Source organism: Sminthopsis crassicaudata, chromosome 5 (assembly GCF_048593235.1).
Source record: "Sminthopsis crassicaudata isolate SCR6 chromosome 5, ASM4859323v1, whole genome shotgun sequence".
NCBI lineage: Eukaryota > Metazoa > Chordata > Mammalia > Dasyuromorphia > Dasyuridae > Sminthopsis > Sminthopsis crassicaudata.
In genome coordinates this window covers 144,179,676-144,198,451 of record NC_133621.1, presented here as the reverse complement: position 1 = coordinate 144,198,451, position 18,776 = coordinate 144,179,676, and the positions used below count along the sequence as shown (strand labels likewise).

General features: G+C 34.9%; 2 protein-coding genes across 18 annotated transcripts in view; one reads left to right on the top strand and one right to left on the bottom strand.

Moving 5' to 3' along the window:
• KMT2E (lysine methyltransferase 2E (inactive)) overlaps positions 1-9,935 on the top strand; it is an 81,575-nt gene extending 71,640 nt beyond the window's left edge. For 9 of the 10 annotated variants that reach the window (XM_074268408.1, XM_074268404.1, XM_074268405.1 and 6 more), the window contains 10 exons: positions 758-1,012; positions 1,124-1,268; positions 1,654-1,907; positions 2,297-2,353; positions 2,440-3,009; positions 3,861-4,165; positions 6,161-6,249; positions 6,353-6,478; positions 6,652-6,749; positions 7,692-9,935. In XM_074268408.1, the coding sequence (XP_074124509.1) occupies positions 758-1,012; positions 1,124-1,268; positions 1,654-1,907; positions 2,297-2,353; positions 2,440-3,009; positions 3,861-4,165; positions 6,161-6,249; positions 6,353-6,478; positions 6,652-6,749; positions 7,692-9,191 (3,399 nt within the window). In that variant the 3' untranslated portion in view covers positions 9,192-9,935. The remainder of the gene's footprint in view (positions 1-757; positions 1,013-1,123; positions 1,269-1,653; positions 1,908-2,296; positions 2,354-2,439; positions 3,010-3,860; positions 4,166-6,160; positions 6,250-6,352; positions 6,479-6,651; positions 6,750-7,691) is intronic. The other variant, XM_074268406.1, reaches the window with a different exon arrangement.
• A 2,852-nt stretch (positions 9,936-12,787) lies between these two features.
• SRPK2 (SRSF protein kinase 2) overlaps positions 12,788-18,776 on the bottom strand; it is a 274,052-nt gene continuing 268,063 nt past the window's right edge. For all 8 annotated transcript variants that reach the window (XM_074268415.1, XM_074268416.1, XM_074268417.1 and 5 more), the window contains one exon: positions 12,788-14,402. In XM_074268415.1, the coding sequence (XP_074124516.1) occupies positions 14,218-14,402 (185 nt within the window). In that variant the 3' untranslated portion in view covers positions 12,788-14,217. The remainder of the gene's footprint in view (positions 14,403-18,776) is intronic.

Below are 18,776 nucleotides of genomic sequence, written 5' to 3'. Positions count from 1 at the left end.
TATCTATCTATCTATCTATCTATCTATCTATATATATATATATATATATAATAAGAATCTCTAAGTATATGATACTAAGTTAAAAATTATAGTCAATAATTGATTATTCTTTATTCCATTTAAGACTGGGAAAACATCTAAGTGCCATTTTAAGTTATTTTAGAATATAGTAGCATGGCATTTTTCTTAGTCACTTCTTAAATGCATTTTAATATAGAAATAGAATCACATTTTCTAGATTTCTCACACTTGGGGATTTTGTTTGGCCTAAATTCTGTCATGTTATGTTGGATTTTTTTTTTTTTTTGAAGATAGCGCTAGTATACAATAATAGTAAAAAGCTTGCTGAATGTATTTGGAGGTGATAATTAAATTTTTGAAGATGAGAAAAATTGCATAAAATTTTTTTAAAGCTTTTTATCTTATATATATTTTTAAAATAATTTGTGGTATTTAAAAAATGTTAGAGAAAATAAATTTTAAATGAAATCACCCTCCCACTGATTTTTCTCCATTGTGATATAAGGAATTCCATTTCCTCATCAAGCTTACAGCTTAGGAAAAATCTGTGTGCTAATTAATATATTTTCACTTTGCTGTTAAAAATGGGATAAACAAATGATTATGTCTAGTGAATTGAGTATAGTTTCTTTTTTATTTTTATTTTTTCCCCTAATATAGCATTTTAGTTACTAAAGCAACTTATAATTCTAGAATTCCAGGTGCCTTTCCTCACTCATCTTTTTCTTTTATTTAGCACTTAGTCAATGAATGGTTAAGTGAGAAGAATGAGAAGACAGGAAAATCTTCAGAGAGCCTTTCGGAAAGGCCTCTCCGAATAACTACAGATCCTGAAGTATTAGCTACACAACTCAACTCTTTACCAGGCCTTACTTATAGTCCCCATGTGTATACTACTCCGAAGCACTATATTAGATTTACTTCACCATTCCTTTCAGAAAAAAGGAGAAGAAAAGAACCTTCTGAAAATAATTCTGGTTCATGCAAAAAGGTAAACTTTTCTTGGGATTAGCAGCATTAGGATAAACAGCATTCCAGTTCTGGTGCTTTTTCAGTTTGCTCCACTGTACAGTTATATTAACTGTGGTTTTTGTTATTTTAGCGATGGTTGAAGCAAGCATTAGAAGAAGAAAACTCAGCAATTATAGATAAATTTAGTTCATTATGCCAAGAAAGATCTAGAAGCCCTGCTGTCAATGGTGAAAATAAAAGTCCACTGTTACTCAGTGATAGCTGTTCACTTCCAGGTAAAAGATATTTTTGTTGTTAGTTTGGCATAACTTAAGCATTATATCTTTTTAAAATAAACTTTAGCATGAATATTTCTATTTTGAAGAATTTGCTAATACTCAAAGTTGGAGAGACTTTGGAACTATCAGCTGATTCCACTAGGCAACTCATTTAATAAAACAGTATGATTTTAGGTAATTTAGCAACATCTGTATTCCAAAGATAGTTTTCATATTAGTACAGTTTTTACTTGCTTGGAGTACTGTACCTTTGAGATTTCAAAATTAGCTGTCATAATTTCACTTTTTAGAACAAGATTTGAGTATATCACTATTATAGAAGATTTTTTAGTTTAAAGAAAATTGTGTTCTTTTCTAGAATTTTTTTGTTTTTGATATACAGATTTAACGACTCCACTAAAAAAACGAAGACTCTATCAATTATTGGATTCTGCTTACTCTGAAACCTCCACACCTACTCCTTCTCCATATGCTACGCCAACTCATATGGATATCACTGCTACAGATGCATCCTTATTTGCTACTCCTCCTAGGACAAAATCAGAAGATGAAACTTGCAGGAATGGTTATAAACCCATATATTCACCAGTTACTCCAGTAACTCCTTGTATACAGGGAAATACTATGCACTTTGAGGTGAGAGAATAAGTTTTGATATTTTGCTTGTATGGCCTTCTTCGCTACCCATTTTCATGGTTTTTTTAGAAAACAGTTTAATCACTGGGAGTTTTATACCACAAAAGAAAATATGTATGCATCTTTTGAAGTGTTTTAAATTCTGTCATAAAAACTTTTACCTTTATATTTGGAGCATACTGGAATTTCATTTTGATCATCATTTTGTTAATTTCTTTACAAACTGATTTTGTTTTACATTACCGAAATATTAACAGTGTAAACAATTGATTTAATGATGAGGATTGTCTTAAAATTGAAAGCCTGAATAACACAAAATCACAATTGCTGTTACTATTGAACTTAGATTTGGATGACTTCATTACTAATCATCATTTCTTTTTTCATAGAATATTTCCTCCCCAGAAAGTTCACCAGAAATTAAAAGACGAGTTTATAATCAAGAGGTAAGTTGTTTTTAAGTTTTAAAATTGAAAAAATTAAGCCATGGGCTGTAAATGGTAATATAATTTTTCCCCTCTCCTTCAAACAGGGCTATGAGAGAACACCAACTATATTGACAGTGGGTCCTTTTAGAAATTCTAATCTGACAGAAATGGGCCTACAAGAAATAAAGACCATTGGATATTCCAGCCCAAGAAATAGAACTGATATAACTAGGCAGTGCACCGGAGACAAGGAGTCTGTATCAGACCTGCAAACTGGAGTTGATGTAGTGGAGCCGCACGCTGCCATTTCTAAAACTATGGAAACCCCCTCACAGGATAGGACTGACTCTAACAGCCAGTTAGAGCCTTCGCCCTGTGGAAGAGGCACAATTTACTCTTCTTGGGTTAAAAGCCCTGAAAGAACAGGTGTGAACTTTTCCTCAGTGAATTCCAATTTAAGGGACTTAACACCTTCCCATCAGCTGGAGGTTGGAGGTGGCTTCCGAGTGAATGAGTCAAAGTGCCTAGTGCAAGATGACTCCAGAAGCGTATTCATGGAGACCTCCGTGTTCTGTTCTTCAGAAGATGGGCTTCCCCCAGGGTTTGGAAGGACAGTTAACGACAATACGATTGAGGGGAGCTGCACACCCCAGAATCCACCACAAAAGAAAAAGGTGAAAGCTTTTTCCATTATCTCTATCTGCATTTCCTGAACCCATGTATACTTTAAGAAAACTTTAGATGCTTGGTATCTTTTTTTCACATTAAAATTTCCATTGGTACATAGGAATTAAAACAATTAGAACTGCTACAGGATTTAAGACAAATTTAGATCTGGATTAATTTTGTAATCATAACAATAAACTCCAAACTGGAAAGAATTAAGCAAAAATATATCATTTGTTAGCCTGAACTAAAAAGGCATTAGAATTTATTCCTTTCTAAAATTTACACACAAATAAAGATAACATGACTTGCCTTATAGTTTTCTTAACTTTCAGAACAGTATACTTTTCCTGGCAGCCTTTTTCTTTTCCTTATGGTAACCAGTATGAAAAGAAGCACTATGTTGTAGTAGAAATGATCATTGGATTATAAACACTTCAGATCTAGGTTCTAGTCTCAGTTTGTATTATTTAATGTGTGACCATGAATTTCCTTATCTGGAAAATGGGACTATCTGCCCTATGCACAGGGTCAAGGTCATCTCTTAAATCTTTATATATAATTGCAATTGTTAGTGTTAACTGATCATGTAATTGACTGTCCTGCTTGAGTTAAATTCCAGACTGTATGGTCTTCCTACTCAGAAACAACCAAAAAAGAGGAACTTAAAGCACTTGTATTACAAATAATAAACTACAATTATATGGATTTTATAGCAGTTGCTAAAAGTACATGAGGGTGATTTTTCCCAAGTCATATTAATTTTCCTAATGTGAATGTTGACAACTCTTTGAATAATAATGTATTGACTTTGACAAACAAAGCAAAAATGACTTGTTTTTCTCTATTTTCTTTTTAGGTGTCCTTATTAGAATACCGGAAAAGACAACGGGAAGCTAGGAAAAGTGGCTCCAAGGCCGACAACTTTTCTCTAGTTACTGTGTCACCTCATAGTACGATGGGGGGAAACATGAGCAGCAGCAGCAGCAGCAGCACTACTGATGGGTGTAGTAACAGTGGTGAAAATGGGGAACAAGTAGACCACACTGCTAGTTTGCCTTTGCCATTGCCAAATACAGTTTATAATGCTGCTTCAGAAGAAATCAGCAATAACTGCCCAGTAAAAGAAACTTCTGGTGAAAAAAATGAACCAGAAGTTCAGTGGTAAGTGGACCGAGTTATCCCTAAGATTCATTCTTGAAAATCAAGTTCTTAATTAAGTACTGAAAAAAAAAAAAACAAACTACTATATAAAAAGATGTTGGTGATACTAATCAGAGATGGCAGTCAGATGAAGATGGGTATTTTGCCAATGGGGGAACTAACTAAAGTGAGAAATGTGGTTGTGCCCAGCACAAAAATGTCCCAAATATGTTGTCTTTCAGGTAGTCTCAGTTAACCTGAATTTCAAACCACCTAATTCTGAAAATTTAATAGGTACTATTCATTTAATATAGAGTTCTGATCCACTTCCTCTTTTTGCAAATGCAATTTCTTTTTTCTGTGCATTTTCTAGTTCTGATTGATTGTGAATTGAATTATACATATTTTCTATAAATTTTAGAGACAAAGTATTAGGTCTTTCTGTACTCGTGGAAGCTAAAGACATAAAACTCAATACTTAATTCCCAACGTATCTTGAATAAACAAGAAAATTGGTCTGTATTATATTTTTGCCAGAATACTTTGCAGCCCATTTTCTTATATCTCTTGAGCTACCAGCTTATAAATATATACAAATCTATTGATTCAGAAGAACCTACATCTTTAAAAAAAAAAAAAATGCCTAAAGAGAAATAAAAGCCAATTTTGTATCTTGTAATGGTTTCCCATAGTAAGTAAAGAATGAATTCTTCCTCTATAAGGGAAAAGTTTTTTTTTTAATATTAGCACACAAATCTTCATGGGGATCAAGTTTTGATTTTCAATTCTATTTGTCCGGGGGGGGGGGGGAAACAACTAAGTTTATTACTGGGATAAAAGTAATAATTGCATTTTTATAATCAGTTTGCCACTTAAAATCCAAGTCATGTAACCTTAAAGAAAAAAAAATCTTAAATACTTATTCCACAGGTACTGGCATTCCATTTAGAGACCTACCTTCATAATCATTGTCCTCTTCCTTCAAGTATTCTCAGTGATGATAGATCTTCTTCCTTATTAGGTAGATTTGAGTTCTATATAAACAGCCAAAAGTCAGTTGGAGTTGTTTGATAATGTCATTTGGGTGGAAAGATGGTAAAAGGAAAGGACAGAAAGTATGACTTAAGTTGATTCTGACAGCAGTGCCAAAAGAGAAGCTTTAAATCTATAGCAATTATGATTGAAAAAGGTGCTCCCTCAGGAAACTTATCACATTTTTGGCTTTTAATTTCTGACCAGATTGCTGGGGGCTAGAATCTGCTTATGAAATATAGAACCAGGAGAAAAGAGGGAATCTTCAGGGAAACTTTTGAGTCATGTATTAATGCAACTGTGCTGACTTCTACCACTTTTTATTTTTTAGACAGGTAGTGGTATATGTGTAAAATAACTCTAAAGCAATTGGGTTTAATTGCATAGCTTCATTATTTTGTTGCACATCCCTAAATAGGGATAAAATTTCATAAGAGGGTTTTGTTTTTCTTGATAAGAAGTATCATGTTAATAAGTAAAATGCTTTACTAAAAATATTCTGTGAATCTGGGACCCTGGATTAAGTTAAAGATTGTCATGTTTAATTCTAAACAAATAATTCTGATAGGGAAAAAGCCTTTTTTGAAGAGTTGGCCAATGTAGTAGTAGTTCTATTAAGTTAAAGTTAGTTTACAACAAGGAATATAACTATTGATTTTAACACCATCCATTAAAGCTATTCATGATGGAAAAAATTGAACTCAGTTAACCAAGTGTTCTACTCCTCTCACTGATTTAAAAATGTCTTCCAAATAATTTTTGTTTCCCATTATTTAGTATTTATGATTCATGAAAAAAAGGTTCTTAACAGCAGTAATGGTACAGTACAGAATTTCTTTGCTCAATCATCATAAAAACTCTCAGCATGTTCCATTGTTTTCTTTCAAAATATTTGTCTGAGGTATAGTGATACAAGAAGTTGGGCTTCAATATAGTATTATGTAAAAGATGAAACAAAATTCTTTCATTCTGATTATTTTAAAGGACTGCTTCAACTTCAGTGGAACAAGTAAGAGAGAGGAGCTATCAGAGAGCCTTACTTCTCAGTGATCATAGGAAAGACAAAGATAGTGGTAAGTTGCTTTGTTTTCCTAGTTGGAAGTGAATTCAACTAACCAGTGTATATTATAGAATATAGCAGTTCTAATATTCTATTTGGGTTTGCTTCATCTGTAGGGGGAGAGTCACCTTGTATCCCATGCTCACCGAATCATGTTCAGTCTTCACCTTCATCTCATTCAAATCACATTCCCCAGTTGCAACTTAAGGTCCCAGTCCCTTCTTTCAGTGAACTTATAGAAGGTCAGTAAGCAGATGACCTATCAATCACAGTTGTAGTTTTTAAACAGCTTTTTAATCACCAAGAAGAAATTCTTAAGTTGGTCTGAATAGTTGAATGTAAATTCCATTGTAGTGTTTGCAAAAGCACTGTTTATCATGTGATTTTACATTTTACTATGGTTCTTTTTTTACAGACCCTGATCCTGAAAATCCAGAGCCCACAACCACAAATGAATGTCCATCCCCAGACACTTCTCAAAAGACTTGTAAAAGTCCTTCAAAAGTGAGCAAGGTAATAACACAGCACCTTGGAATGTAGCAGTTCAGAAAAAATTGAAGATGATTGGTATGCAGTTGTCTAGATTTTTTATCAATTTGTGAACACTGGCCTGCTACCCCTTACCTAGTTTGTGTTTCACTTACCTTATTCACCAAAAAATTTTTATTTTTTAAATTTTTGTTTTGAGAACCCATTTGGAGATAAAAGAGAGAACTATGGTCGGGGGCTCTTTGTGAATTAAATTTGTTTGTAGAGCTAATGTAAATGGAATGCTAACAGCTTAAATATCAGAGATCTGTCTTTAAAATTAAAGTTTTAACAGTTCAACAGGGAAATTTAATACATTGGAAAAAAGTTGTGGCACCTTCTAAGAGATTTTTAGTAGTGAAACATTGTCATTATTCTCCGTTAAGGCAAGTAAACCTGGTAGAAATACATTTTATTTATTAAATTTTGAGTAATTTATCTTATAATCATAGGGCATTTTTGTAACCTCTGCAACACATAGTGTTGTATAAAAAATTTCAATTTGAGATGGGAATGTAATTAAAGTATGCCAATTACATAAAATGTGTATTGGGATTATTAGAACCAGTAGGTCAATTTGGAGAACATGATGTAATACTGAATGGGGAAAAATATCACATCAAATATCTGTAGTAATCCTAAACTTATTATTTAAATTATTCCTAGTTAAGCCATAATTAAAGATTATCAACAAAATTATCACCACACAGCATTATCTTTCTTTTTTTAAAAAAGTAATTGTTTAATGAGTGAGGGTTTAAAGAAATGTTTGAAAATCTGAATTTGGAAACTAAACTTCCCAAAAGAGCAACTTTTGCACAATACTGTTGTGTGATTTTTTTGTTTCACTAAAGCCTCCTTTTCTGTTTTTAGTATATATAAAATCAGTTTATAAATGTTACATTGACTCATTCTTTTTTCATGTAGCCTTGTTCACCAGGTCCTACAGTTCCTGCCCAATCACTTGGAAAGACACCCACAAAACCCGATTCTCAGTGGGAGACAGCAGTTAATACACCCGAGACTGAGAATGCCAATCTTCCAAAGGCAGAGCTACAACAGAAACAGCTGTCAAATAACGTCCAAGCACTTTCAAAGACTCATTCTTCTCAGTCACATGTGCGTAGTTCAGCTGAGCAACTGTCTCAAAAGCTTCCGTCTGCACCTTTGAAGCTGCACTGTCCCCCATCACCTCATGTAGAAAATCCACCGAAGTCATCGACTCCTCTCACACCCGTACAGCATGGTTACCTTTCACCGAAGCCTCATGCGCAGCAGTTAGGATCTCCCTACAGGGCCCACCATTCTCAGTCACCTCAAGTTGGAACACCTCAGAGAGATTCTCACAGAAATTTTTATCCAGCAGCACAGAACCTTCAGTCCAATACTCCACAGCCAGCTACTGGAGCACTATTTACACAGACACCTTCAGGACAATCTTCAGCAACTTACAGTCAATTTAACCAACAGAATTTGAACAGCACTGCACCACCTCCCCCTCCTCCTCCTCCTCCCTCCTCTTCCTCTTATTATCAAAACCAGCAGCCCTCTGCAAACTTTCAGAGTTATAATCAGTTAAAGGGTAGCCTTTCCCAACCAACTGTGTTTACATCTGGACCAAATCAAGCACTTCCTGGTACCACAAGTCAGCAGCCAGTTTCAGGACACCACGTCACTTCAGGCCACTTTTTGCCATCTCAGAACTCTACCATTCACCATCAAGCTTCAGCAGCTCCACCCCCTCCACCACCACCACCTGCTCCAGGACCACATCTTGTACAACAGCCAAGTTCCCATCAGCAGCATTCTGTAGCACACGTAGTAGGGCCCGTTCACGCAGTAGCCCCCGGCTCACATATTCATTCTCAAACTGCTGGGCACCATCTGCCCCCGCCCCCTCCTCCACCAGCCCCCGCCCCTCATCACCACCCCCCCCATCCTGCCCCTGGACACCAAGGTCTGCAAGCACAACACCAGCATGTAGTGAACACAGCTCCGCCCCCACCCCCGCCTCCGCCTTCCAGTGTTCTGGCTTCTGGGCATCATGCTTCCCCTGCTCCAGCCTTACACCATCCCCCTCATCAAGGACCTCCACTTTTTCCTTCAAGTGCTCATCCAGCTGTACCATCATATCCCTCACAACCTACACATCACACCCCCATGGGACCTGGACCCCAACACCAGCCTACTGGAACAGGACCACACTGTCCCTTACCAGTCCAAGGTCCGCATCTCCAGCCACAAGGACCAAACAGTATTCCAACCCCTACAGCTTCAGGGTTCTGTCCACATCCTGGCTCTGTAACCCTGCCCCATGGGGTTCAAGGACCTCAGCAGGCATCTCCGGTGCCCGGACAGATTCCAATTCACAGAGCACAGGTGCCACCGACGTTTCAGAACAATTACCATGGTTCAGGGTGGCATTAACAAGGACTCCAAAAACATTTTTAAAATGTTCTGTAAGATAAACTGTATATTTCATATGTACCTATTCATGGTACTTTTTAAAGCTTGTACATGAAACTTTGTATAAAAGCAAACACCAGTGCTCTTTCATTGTATTTTTTCCATTTTTTGCTTTTTAAAATTCCTGGAAAACGTGCTGTTAAACCAGTATTAGGTATCTTTATTTTGTAAGTGAACATTCCAGCTGTTTTTCTGGCAGTAGATTTGATGCTGCATAATCTTAAATTTTATTGTTGCAGTTAAATTCATTTAGTGAATGTTTTTCTATATTACTTTTTTTTATACGTATGTAATAAGTACACAGCTAAGTGATGGCACTAACAGGTTTTTTTTCCCCCATTTTGTCAACAGTTCTGTGTATGCATCTAGGTAGAAAATGCAATACAGATTTTTTATAGTTTGGTGTGGACTTGGCTCTTTTGTTTCATCGGTTATTTGCAGAAAAATGTAATTTAATGTATAGATTGTTTCTAATGTCTTCTGACAAGTTCTGTAAATACTGTATTTCTTTTGCGTGTAAAATTGCTTACAGCTTCTCATTTGATATAGTATTGTATATATGACAAGTCTCTTTTTGCAAAAATGTGTGATCTTTGTGAAAGTAGTACAGTATATGACATTTAAATTTTTTTAATATACTGTCACATTGCAGCACTGGTTGGGCATTTTAATTCATGTTAATAAAACACAATTATGTCAGTTTTACCAAATTGTCCTGTACAACCTTTAAAATGAGTGAGTACTACCTCAGGTTTTAAGCAACAGAAAAGGATAGAAAACATTTTCCATTTTGTTTATCTACTGTTTATGCAGTAGTTAAGAGCCAGAGAAACTACAAAAATACTCATGTAGGTTTACTCAGTGAAGCATCTTACAAGCATATAAAACTAGACCATTCCATTTATGCATTTCACATAAGTCATATATGTTGGCACAGTTACAGATGGAAAATTCATACCAGACAGTTGAAGTTATAGGTTAGTCTGAAATCCCATTAATGTTTACTTGCTTGCACAGTGAGTATATATAACTGTTATATTCTAGATTAAAAGTAGGTTTATTATTATTGCAACATTAGGATAGATATCCCTGGAAGAAAAGTGAATACTGGGCTAGTAGACAGTCTCTGTCAGAATTTTCTCAAAATGACTGGCTGATAAACAGATCCGATTTTGTTGTATTTGAAAATTTGAAAGATTTGAAAATAGAATGATTTGAGGAGTATAGCTGATATCTTCTGTTATCAATTCTCAATTCCTTGGTCACTCAAATATATAAAAAAATAACTGACTTCTGAAGAGGGAATTTTATAAGTGACCACATTTCATTCTATGTTAGAGATAAAAAGGTAATATGACATATAGTCATTGTCACTCTACCAACATTTGGTGCAATGGCAGTTTTTTTTTTCCTTCTCCTAAATGACCTTTACACACACATATATATAATGTATTTTTTTTTTTTGCCTCAGTTTGTCATTGGAGAAAAGCATTTTCAAAATGAATGTAAGCAAACAACCAATAATCTAGGTCTTAGATTTGGCATTACTTTTAAGTCACTTTATGCCATGTTCTGCTCTTTTTAAAGTGAACAGGTATTCAAACTGGTTCTGACCAGTTATAATAGTGCTTCCATTTTATAAACTCCTTTTGTGGTAGTGTAGTCATTAACAGTGGTTGCCAACAGTCTATTCTCTTGAGACATAAGAGACTTAATTTGTGATCTGAAGACAGGATATGAGTGAAACTTTAGTCTCTGGATTTATTATTTGCAGTAATGTTCTGGATCATGGTCTGCTTACTTAGACAAATACTTTGTCTTGGAAATAAGTAGGCCTTATGACAACCAGTGATTCTCATACATGGAACATAATTATCATTGGCTTAATGAAATGATATACGCGCATACATACACATGTGTTCATGTATGTGTGTGTGTATATTCAGATAACTTTCATTTGTAATGTTTCATAAGCAAAAAGTCTTGATTCTGTTATCTTTTATTCTAATAAAACAGGCAAATGCAGTTACACCACAATACTCTACCCCAAAATTAGATCTTTAATGATAGGTAGAAACTAAAATACTATCAAAATTATACATTTTTTTCAAAGAAAAAAAAAAAACCTTAGAACCTACAATCAAAAAACTATATTGAGGGCCTAATCAATTTTTCTAATGTACAAAATCCTCTAATATTATTATTTCTGAAAAAGAGCACAATGAATGTTAGCTTAATGTACTGAATTATATACAGAGCAAGACTAAAATCCCCACTGTTGCCCCATATCAGCACTTGGAGGAAAAAACTAAAATACCCAAGAGGCAACATGATATAGGGGAAGAGTGCTGGTTCTGGAGGCAGGACCAGATTAAAACCTCTGTTCTCCCTTTTTATCATTGTGATGTTTGGGCAACTTCTCTCAGATCTAGTTTCTTCAATTGTAAAACAAAGGTATTGGAACTAGATGGCTTCTAAGATCTCTTTCACTTTGTATGATCCTGTTGATTCTGACTGTGGATCATCTTGCATTATATTTAGGAAAAGTCTTAACAGGCCAAAAAAAAAAATAAAAAAGTCCCAGAGTTAGGAAACATTTCTTGCACTGTTACAGATTGCTTTCAATGCAACAAATCTATGCAAGTGAGAAGTTTATTAGACTTCCCATGGAAAGGGACTGGACAACCAAATTGGGGTCAGTGAACAGTTCGTTTTATCAGTGATTTAGAAGAGATCATTAGAGATCATCTAATTCAACGCTCCATTTCAAATCTGAAGGAAGAGAGGCCATGAGAAGTTGTGATTTACAAATAGTTCATATCAGAGCCATTATTTGAATCCAGGTTCTGACTCCAAGTCAAACATGCTTTCCACTGTACATGTCAATAATTAAAAGGTCACTGTACTGTTTTACAATGAAGCATATTCTAGGATATTTCCACTAACTTAAGAAACCTAGACACGTCAAGAGATTTGGGTTGTAGTCTGAGCTCTTTAACCATAAGCAAGAACATCTTTTTATAAAATTAGGCCATTAAGACCAAATTATTTCTATTCTTTCTAGCTCTGAAAGCCTAAATAACTCATGGAGTTACTTTGTTTTTATTTTAAGGCTAACAGTTATCTCAAGACCTAAATCAACTTTATTCCAAATATTTCAAAATCTCAGCTTTTCAAAATTCTCATATCTGTATCTCTTTTGAGACACTTTAACACATCCCCCCCCTTTTTTTTTTCAATTGAAAACTTCTAAGAGAAAGTGAACAAGAAGCCTCATTAATTAAACCCCAGCATTTGGAAGACTATTCACTTTATGGCTTCAGGAAATCTATTCCCTTCAGAATGCAATTCCATTTTCACTTTTCTATTCTACCCTAAAAAGAACTGATTTCTGGTTCTTTAACCATACTGCCTATATTATGCAACTGGGGTTTCAACATCTTAACATTCAATTCATTGAATTTTGTTATATAATACTAAAATCATGTAACAGTAAATAACTAAAAAATGTTAGTATAAAGTTATGTCAAACATAGTCCAATGACCAGCACAATGTCTGAAAAAAAAACAAAACACTTTAATTAATTAGACAACTGCAAGCACCTCAAACAATAGGTTATTATTACAACACTTGGGTATCTTTTCACAATCTAGTTATTGCAAAGGCATGTGAATAAATTTAAATGGACAAAGTCAAGAAAAAGTGGCACCATAATTAATGTGTAAAACTGGAAAAAAATTACATTCATCCCACTGACTTCTAAAAGAGGCAAAATACCTCTATATTAACATTCTAAAATCTGTATTGCCTACTACGGTTGTGTCCTGGATTCTACACGCATAAACCAAACTGCAACTTGCAAAGGGGAAATCATTTTCTTTGTACTTGAGTTTATGGAAAGACAAAAAACTAGTGCAATTTGTTGTTAGAAACATGTAAAGCTACATGAAGAATGAACAGTGATCTCTGACTTCTGAGATTGGGTTTTTTTTTCTCTGTCCATTGCATTGCAAAGTATATACTATACCCCTTGCTTTTTAGATCTAGAATACTCTTTCAAACATAATGTTTCCTTTGCTCAATCTAACCTGCGTATAGTTCAACTTAGTGCTTATAGGCAGAAATAAATACCACATTGTAGCATGTTATCACATTATAAGGGAAAATGCTATTTTTCCTTAAAAGCACTTTTAAAAAAATGCAAATATCCAATGGGAGCGCAAGTATGTAATCCATGTTTTAGAATGAGAAATAAGTCTTGCCTTCTGTTAAAGTGCCATATGGGGAAAGAAATCTTGTAAATGAGAGCTGCTTCGTTTAAAATCCAATGTAAAAAGAATTGCTAAGGAATCTGAAGTCCATATAACTTCAAAGCAGCTGATGTCTGCTACATGCAACTTAGAGGCTACAAAATCACTCAAAACTTGGTAGCTTTACTCTGAAATTGGAGTCCCATCCCAAATTTAATGGAAAGAAACATTTACAGGTTACATTTACATATACTATAATACAAGAATGATATCCCTTTGCCAGCAGATAAAATTACATTTCCTTGCCATGTCTTTCTTGATTCCAACTTGATAATTTCTTAAGCGTGTAAATTATAGAATACTCAGCTAAAAGAGTTCTTCATAAATAGTTACAAAACCTGCCGAAACACAAAGAGGGGGAAAGTATTTTTCGTTCAAGAAAATGACATTTGAATGCCACACAACACAAGAAACAATGTTTAAAGACAAGGTATTAAGTGTTTCCAGAAGAGAGTGGGTCAGTAAACTACTTAGCTGAAGACAGAAAGACTACCCTTCCCCAGGACCACAGGGCACAAAAAGCAAAATGTCAAACAACAGTACCTCAAAGCAAAATAAAGGTCTGAGGATGAAGCCAGCTCACTTGTAATCCTGTTAAAGAATTTGAGAGTCACCATTTAGGTCCGATGTACTGGAAAATATTTGCTAGCTCAGAATGTTATATTTGAAGATTCTGCTAAGAATTCAACCAAGTATGCCTAAGGCATTCTCCAGCTGAAGCTCTTTTTTCTGGAACCATTTCTAACATTGGGATCAGGAAATCTGTAAACTGTGCAGCATCTTCATGAGGCCAACCATATTTCTCCACAAGCACATCAAAGAGGCTCCAGGGCTTCAGCTTCGTAATATGCCGTAGTTCTCCTACATACACACAAAAGAACGATATGTTAGAAAGCTGACACAATCTGCGTGCTGGTTCGGGAGCAATAAGCCACCTTTCCAATGAACCCCACTCAACAAGATTTAGAATGACAACTCTCTAAATCATCAGGTGACACATCATGACCACATCTAAGAGTCTCACGGCAAAGCTAAAGTACAACTCTGGAATTATACAACAGAGGGGTTCATCCGGTCGGTTTTAAGAATTATAGGATTCTTTGAAAAACCTAGCTAGATATCCTTAATACATTAAAAATAATACACTTATGATTTTTCTATGTATCTTTTGCAGAAACATTATATAACGTGAGATACACTCACTTTCCTAATAAACTAGCTCATGGGTGTAATACTGTGTTTTAGAAATGTAACAAAGATACAACAGGATTTTACTATGGTATTTCTTAAGTATCCAGATTAAACCAAAGCAAATTCCAATTGTGCTTCTTCATATGACAAAAATTGCTCATGATTAAAGCACTCAAACGTGTACGGATTTGTCAGATATGATGATGTAGCAAACTTTTTTTGAGACCACACAAAGCACGCACTCAACAGACAACGTGCCTACTATAGTGGTATGCAAATTAACTGTCACAGAGTAAAATAATGCATTGAGATATAAGCAATAAATGTTTACAACTTTTTGATATCTGAAGCTCTTCAAATGCAGCATGTCCTTTTGTTGTAATCACTTACACAATTTGGCACTGAGTTTCACTAGATTTTGACATTCTTTAGATCATCATGAAATGACACTTCTATCATATGGGATTTAAATTATTCCTTTAATAAGTATCTTTCATATGTTGAGCACTGATTATAAACCACAGGTTTTCAATAGGGTTTAAGTTCCTAGGCCACCAAGGAATATTTTTCTTCATTTCTTGGAGAAATTTGTTAATACAAAGCTATGTTGTAATATCCTCACTCCATTTGGAAATTTGTCATTTTTCAACAATTCTGCTTCAATATCAGTATATGTATGTACCGTAGTCCAGTATTCTGGCAATAATGTTTCCAAGTTCACTAAAAATAAAAATGCCCAGGTATAGGTTTGCCTGTGTTTTCTTCCAACAAAGAGTTTTTGTTACAGCCTTGAATAAAAAACTGATTTTTTTTACTCTAAAAATTACCTTCTAATTTTTAACACTCCAGTTTTTATGTCTTGTTCATGACAAGCATTTTTTCTTTAAAGCAATTATTAGATACTTTTTTACCCCTGTTCTCACCATTCTTCCCAATGTAGTAAACTCACCTTTACTCTAGAGGATTTCATTAGTCATCTAATGTTAATTATCAATAATAATCCCTCTGGTGGAGCCCTTTGAAGGTCTTTACCAAATGTTCAATTCACAACTATACTTTGTCAGTTCTAGGCACCTTTCCTTCCCTATCCATTTTCAATTCCACTTTCATTTATGCTTTGTTCTAATTAATCCTATTTCATTGTGGATTTGAACAGTCCCTAAAACACTTGAATACTGGCCCCTCCCTCTCCATACACCAATTGAGGGTACTATGCTTCTAACAGTCATTCAAGTGTGTTTTTAAGAGATGCAACTTTTGAATGTTTCCTTTTATGTTATCCATTCTTACTGTGATTTTAAAACATAACAAAAGAGAGCAAGGAAGCGCACATATGCATAAAATCCAGCATTCAACTGAAAGAGAATTACTAAAGATTGGAAAACCTGTTCAATCTAATTTCGTTGGGTCAAAGCCAGAGTCAGTCTAGTGTCAGGAAGCAGTACACACAACTAATACTGTTCCAAATTAAACCACATCAAAATTGCCAGTCTGCAGAAATTCACAGACCTCTGTATGTGCATAATAATGTCCTAGGGGCACTGAGGATCTGCTATTGTTCAGCTGTCTTGGGATTTTCTTGGCAGGGAGATGTGGTTTGCCATTTCCTTCTCCAGCTCATTTTACACATGAGAAAACTGAGGCAAACAGAGTTATTACTAAGTGACTTGCCTAGGGTCACATGGTTTAATAGGTGTCTGACCCAAATTTAAATTCAGAAAGATGAAGGAGCTTCTCTTTTACTGCAGAATTCGTAAAACGCAAGTAAATAAAAGATTTTTTTTTCATAAAATATTATGATACGTTCATTATCAGTTAGTCAATTCTAAAACTACAGAGCAACCAAGCAAGTGGGTATGCACTTATCTTTTATCACAAAAGTAGTATAAAAAAAGCTTTTGCTGATATTTGATTTTGTTGACATAAATCATTTTTATCTTTATATTCTCAAAGCTAAGTATACTATAATACTCTACCTGCCTAATTATAATTTACCATCAGTAGTTTACAAAAATATTCTATAAGAATTTTTGAATGCTTGTTTTATAACAAAAATTTCTTTTACTTTTCAAATAATGTAGAGTAACCAAGAGTATATTTTTTGCTGGTTAGATTTTATGGAATGCATTTTTATCAATCAGATCATCAGATGATGATTCTCAAAAATTCATTTAATCTGTTTTAACTTTAAAGAATTCTTTTAAAAAAATATTCCTTGTTACCAGGAGATCATTATATACTTCAACAATACTATATGATAATCAATTCTGATGGACGTGGCTCTCTTCAACAATGAGATGAAACAAATCAGTTCCAATAGAACAGTAATGAACTGAACCAGCTACACCCAATGAAAGAACTCTGGGTTCTTTCACTACCACCACTACCTCTGTTTTTGTCCACTTGCATTTTTTATTTCCTTCACAGGTTAATTCTACACTGTAATGTTCTTCTCTATAGCGTAAAGTTCTCTGAGAGCAGCAGGTTTCTTGGGGAGCTTCTGGAGGCAGCCTTAATTTCAGTTCAAAGTAATAACCCCAAATGCAGCTGGGAGTTAAAGTCCAGATCCTTTACTGTCTCCTTCAAAATAGCCCGGTTAGGTTTCTTAGAGGCCTATCTCTCTCCTTGGTTGCAAGAGCTCTTGCTGCTAGTCCTTTGTCTGAATCCAAAGCCTCCAGCTAGCACAAAGATGGAAAATTGAATGAATTTTACTCCGCCTCCAACAGAGTGGGCTTGTGGGCTTCTGACTTGTAAATCTCCCAGGAATCCATTCTAGTTGAGGCTCCTAGCTTATAAATGCTCTCTAATGTGTGAACTCTAACAGTGTAAACTAAGTACATAAGCATTAGTAAGTTCTGGCCCATAACAGTACACTATTTCAAAGTCTGATTCTTTTTGTGCAGCAAAACAACTGTATAAATATGTAAACATATATTAGATTAAATGTATATTTTAACATATTTAACATGTATTGGTCAATCTGCCATCTGGGAGAGGGGGTGAGGAGGAGGGGAAAAGTCGGAACAAAAGGTTTTGCAATTGTCAATGCTGAAAAATTATCCATGCACATATCTTGTAAATAAAAAGCTATTAAAATATTCCTTGTTAAAAAGAATTAGGGGGTTAAATGATGATCTACCATTTGATAGTATCAGAGACTTGAATATACATAAGTTATACAAAGAAAGTGTTCAGTATCTTTTGAACTTAATGATTCTATTAATCTATGATGCTGGTTCTTCTGTTAGCTTGGATTTGTGGTTCAACTTGAATCTGTTAGTAGCTCACATTTAATAAGGGAGATCTAAGCAAAAAAGCAGATTGAGCCCAAGAACACAAAGCAGTACATGCTTAAGGAAAGCAGAAAGATGTAGTTTTTTTCCAGTTTTTCTCCCCTGCCTAAGCCTTGCTTAACAGCATTCCATTCTAAAAATTAAGGACTGAGCTGAGCTGAAAGACATGACAGGAGCTAGAGAAAGAAGGCTGGTTGGTGCAGTGGTTAGAGCAGTGACCCTGAAGCTAACAGGACCTGATTGCAAATTTGGCCTCAGACACTTAATACTCACTAGCTGGGTGACCCTGGGCAACCAACTGCCTTGGGGGAGGGGAGAGATATGACAAAGAAGAATTATAGCAGTTTTAAAATGTAATAGAAAAGTCACCACAAAATATAAAATAAGTATAACACAATGCTAAGGTAGCCAAGTACATTGAAGAGACAGAGTCAATCAGCTGAGCCTTCTCCTCCTTATCCCTTCAACAGTAAAAGGATTACTTTTTTCATGATGCTGTAAACTCAGGTGTATACTCAGAGAGCACCAAGGAGACACATGGGGAAAAGAAAAAAACAAATCTTCAAAGACATAGCAGTGAGCCAAAACAATGACTAAGACTTCCTGCTGGCAGTGATTACACTGATATACCTTAACTTATTCAACCATTCTCCAACTGGTGGGCATCTACTCAATTTCTAATTCCTTGACATCACAAAAAGCTATTAGAAACATTTTTGCACATCCTTTATGATCTCTTTGGAATACAGAT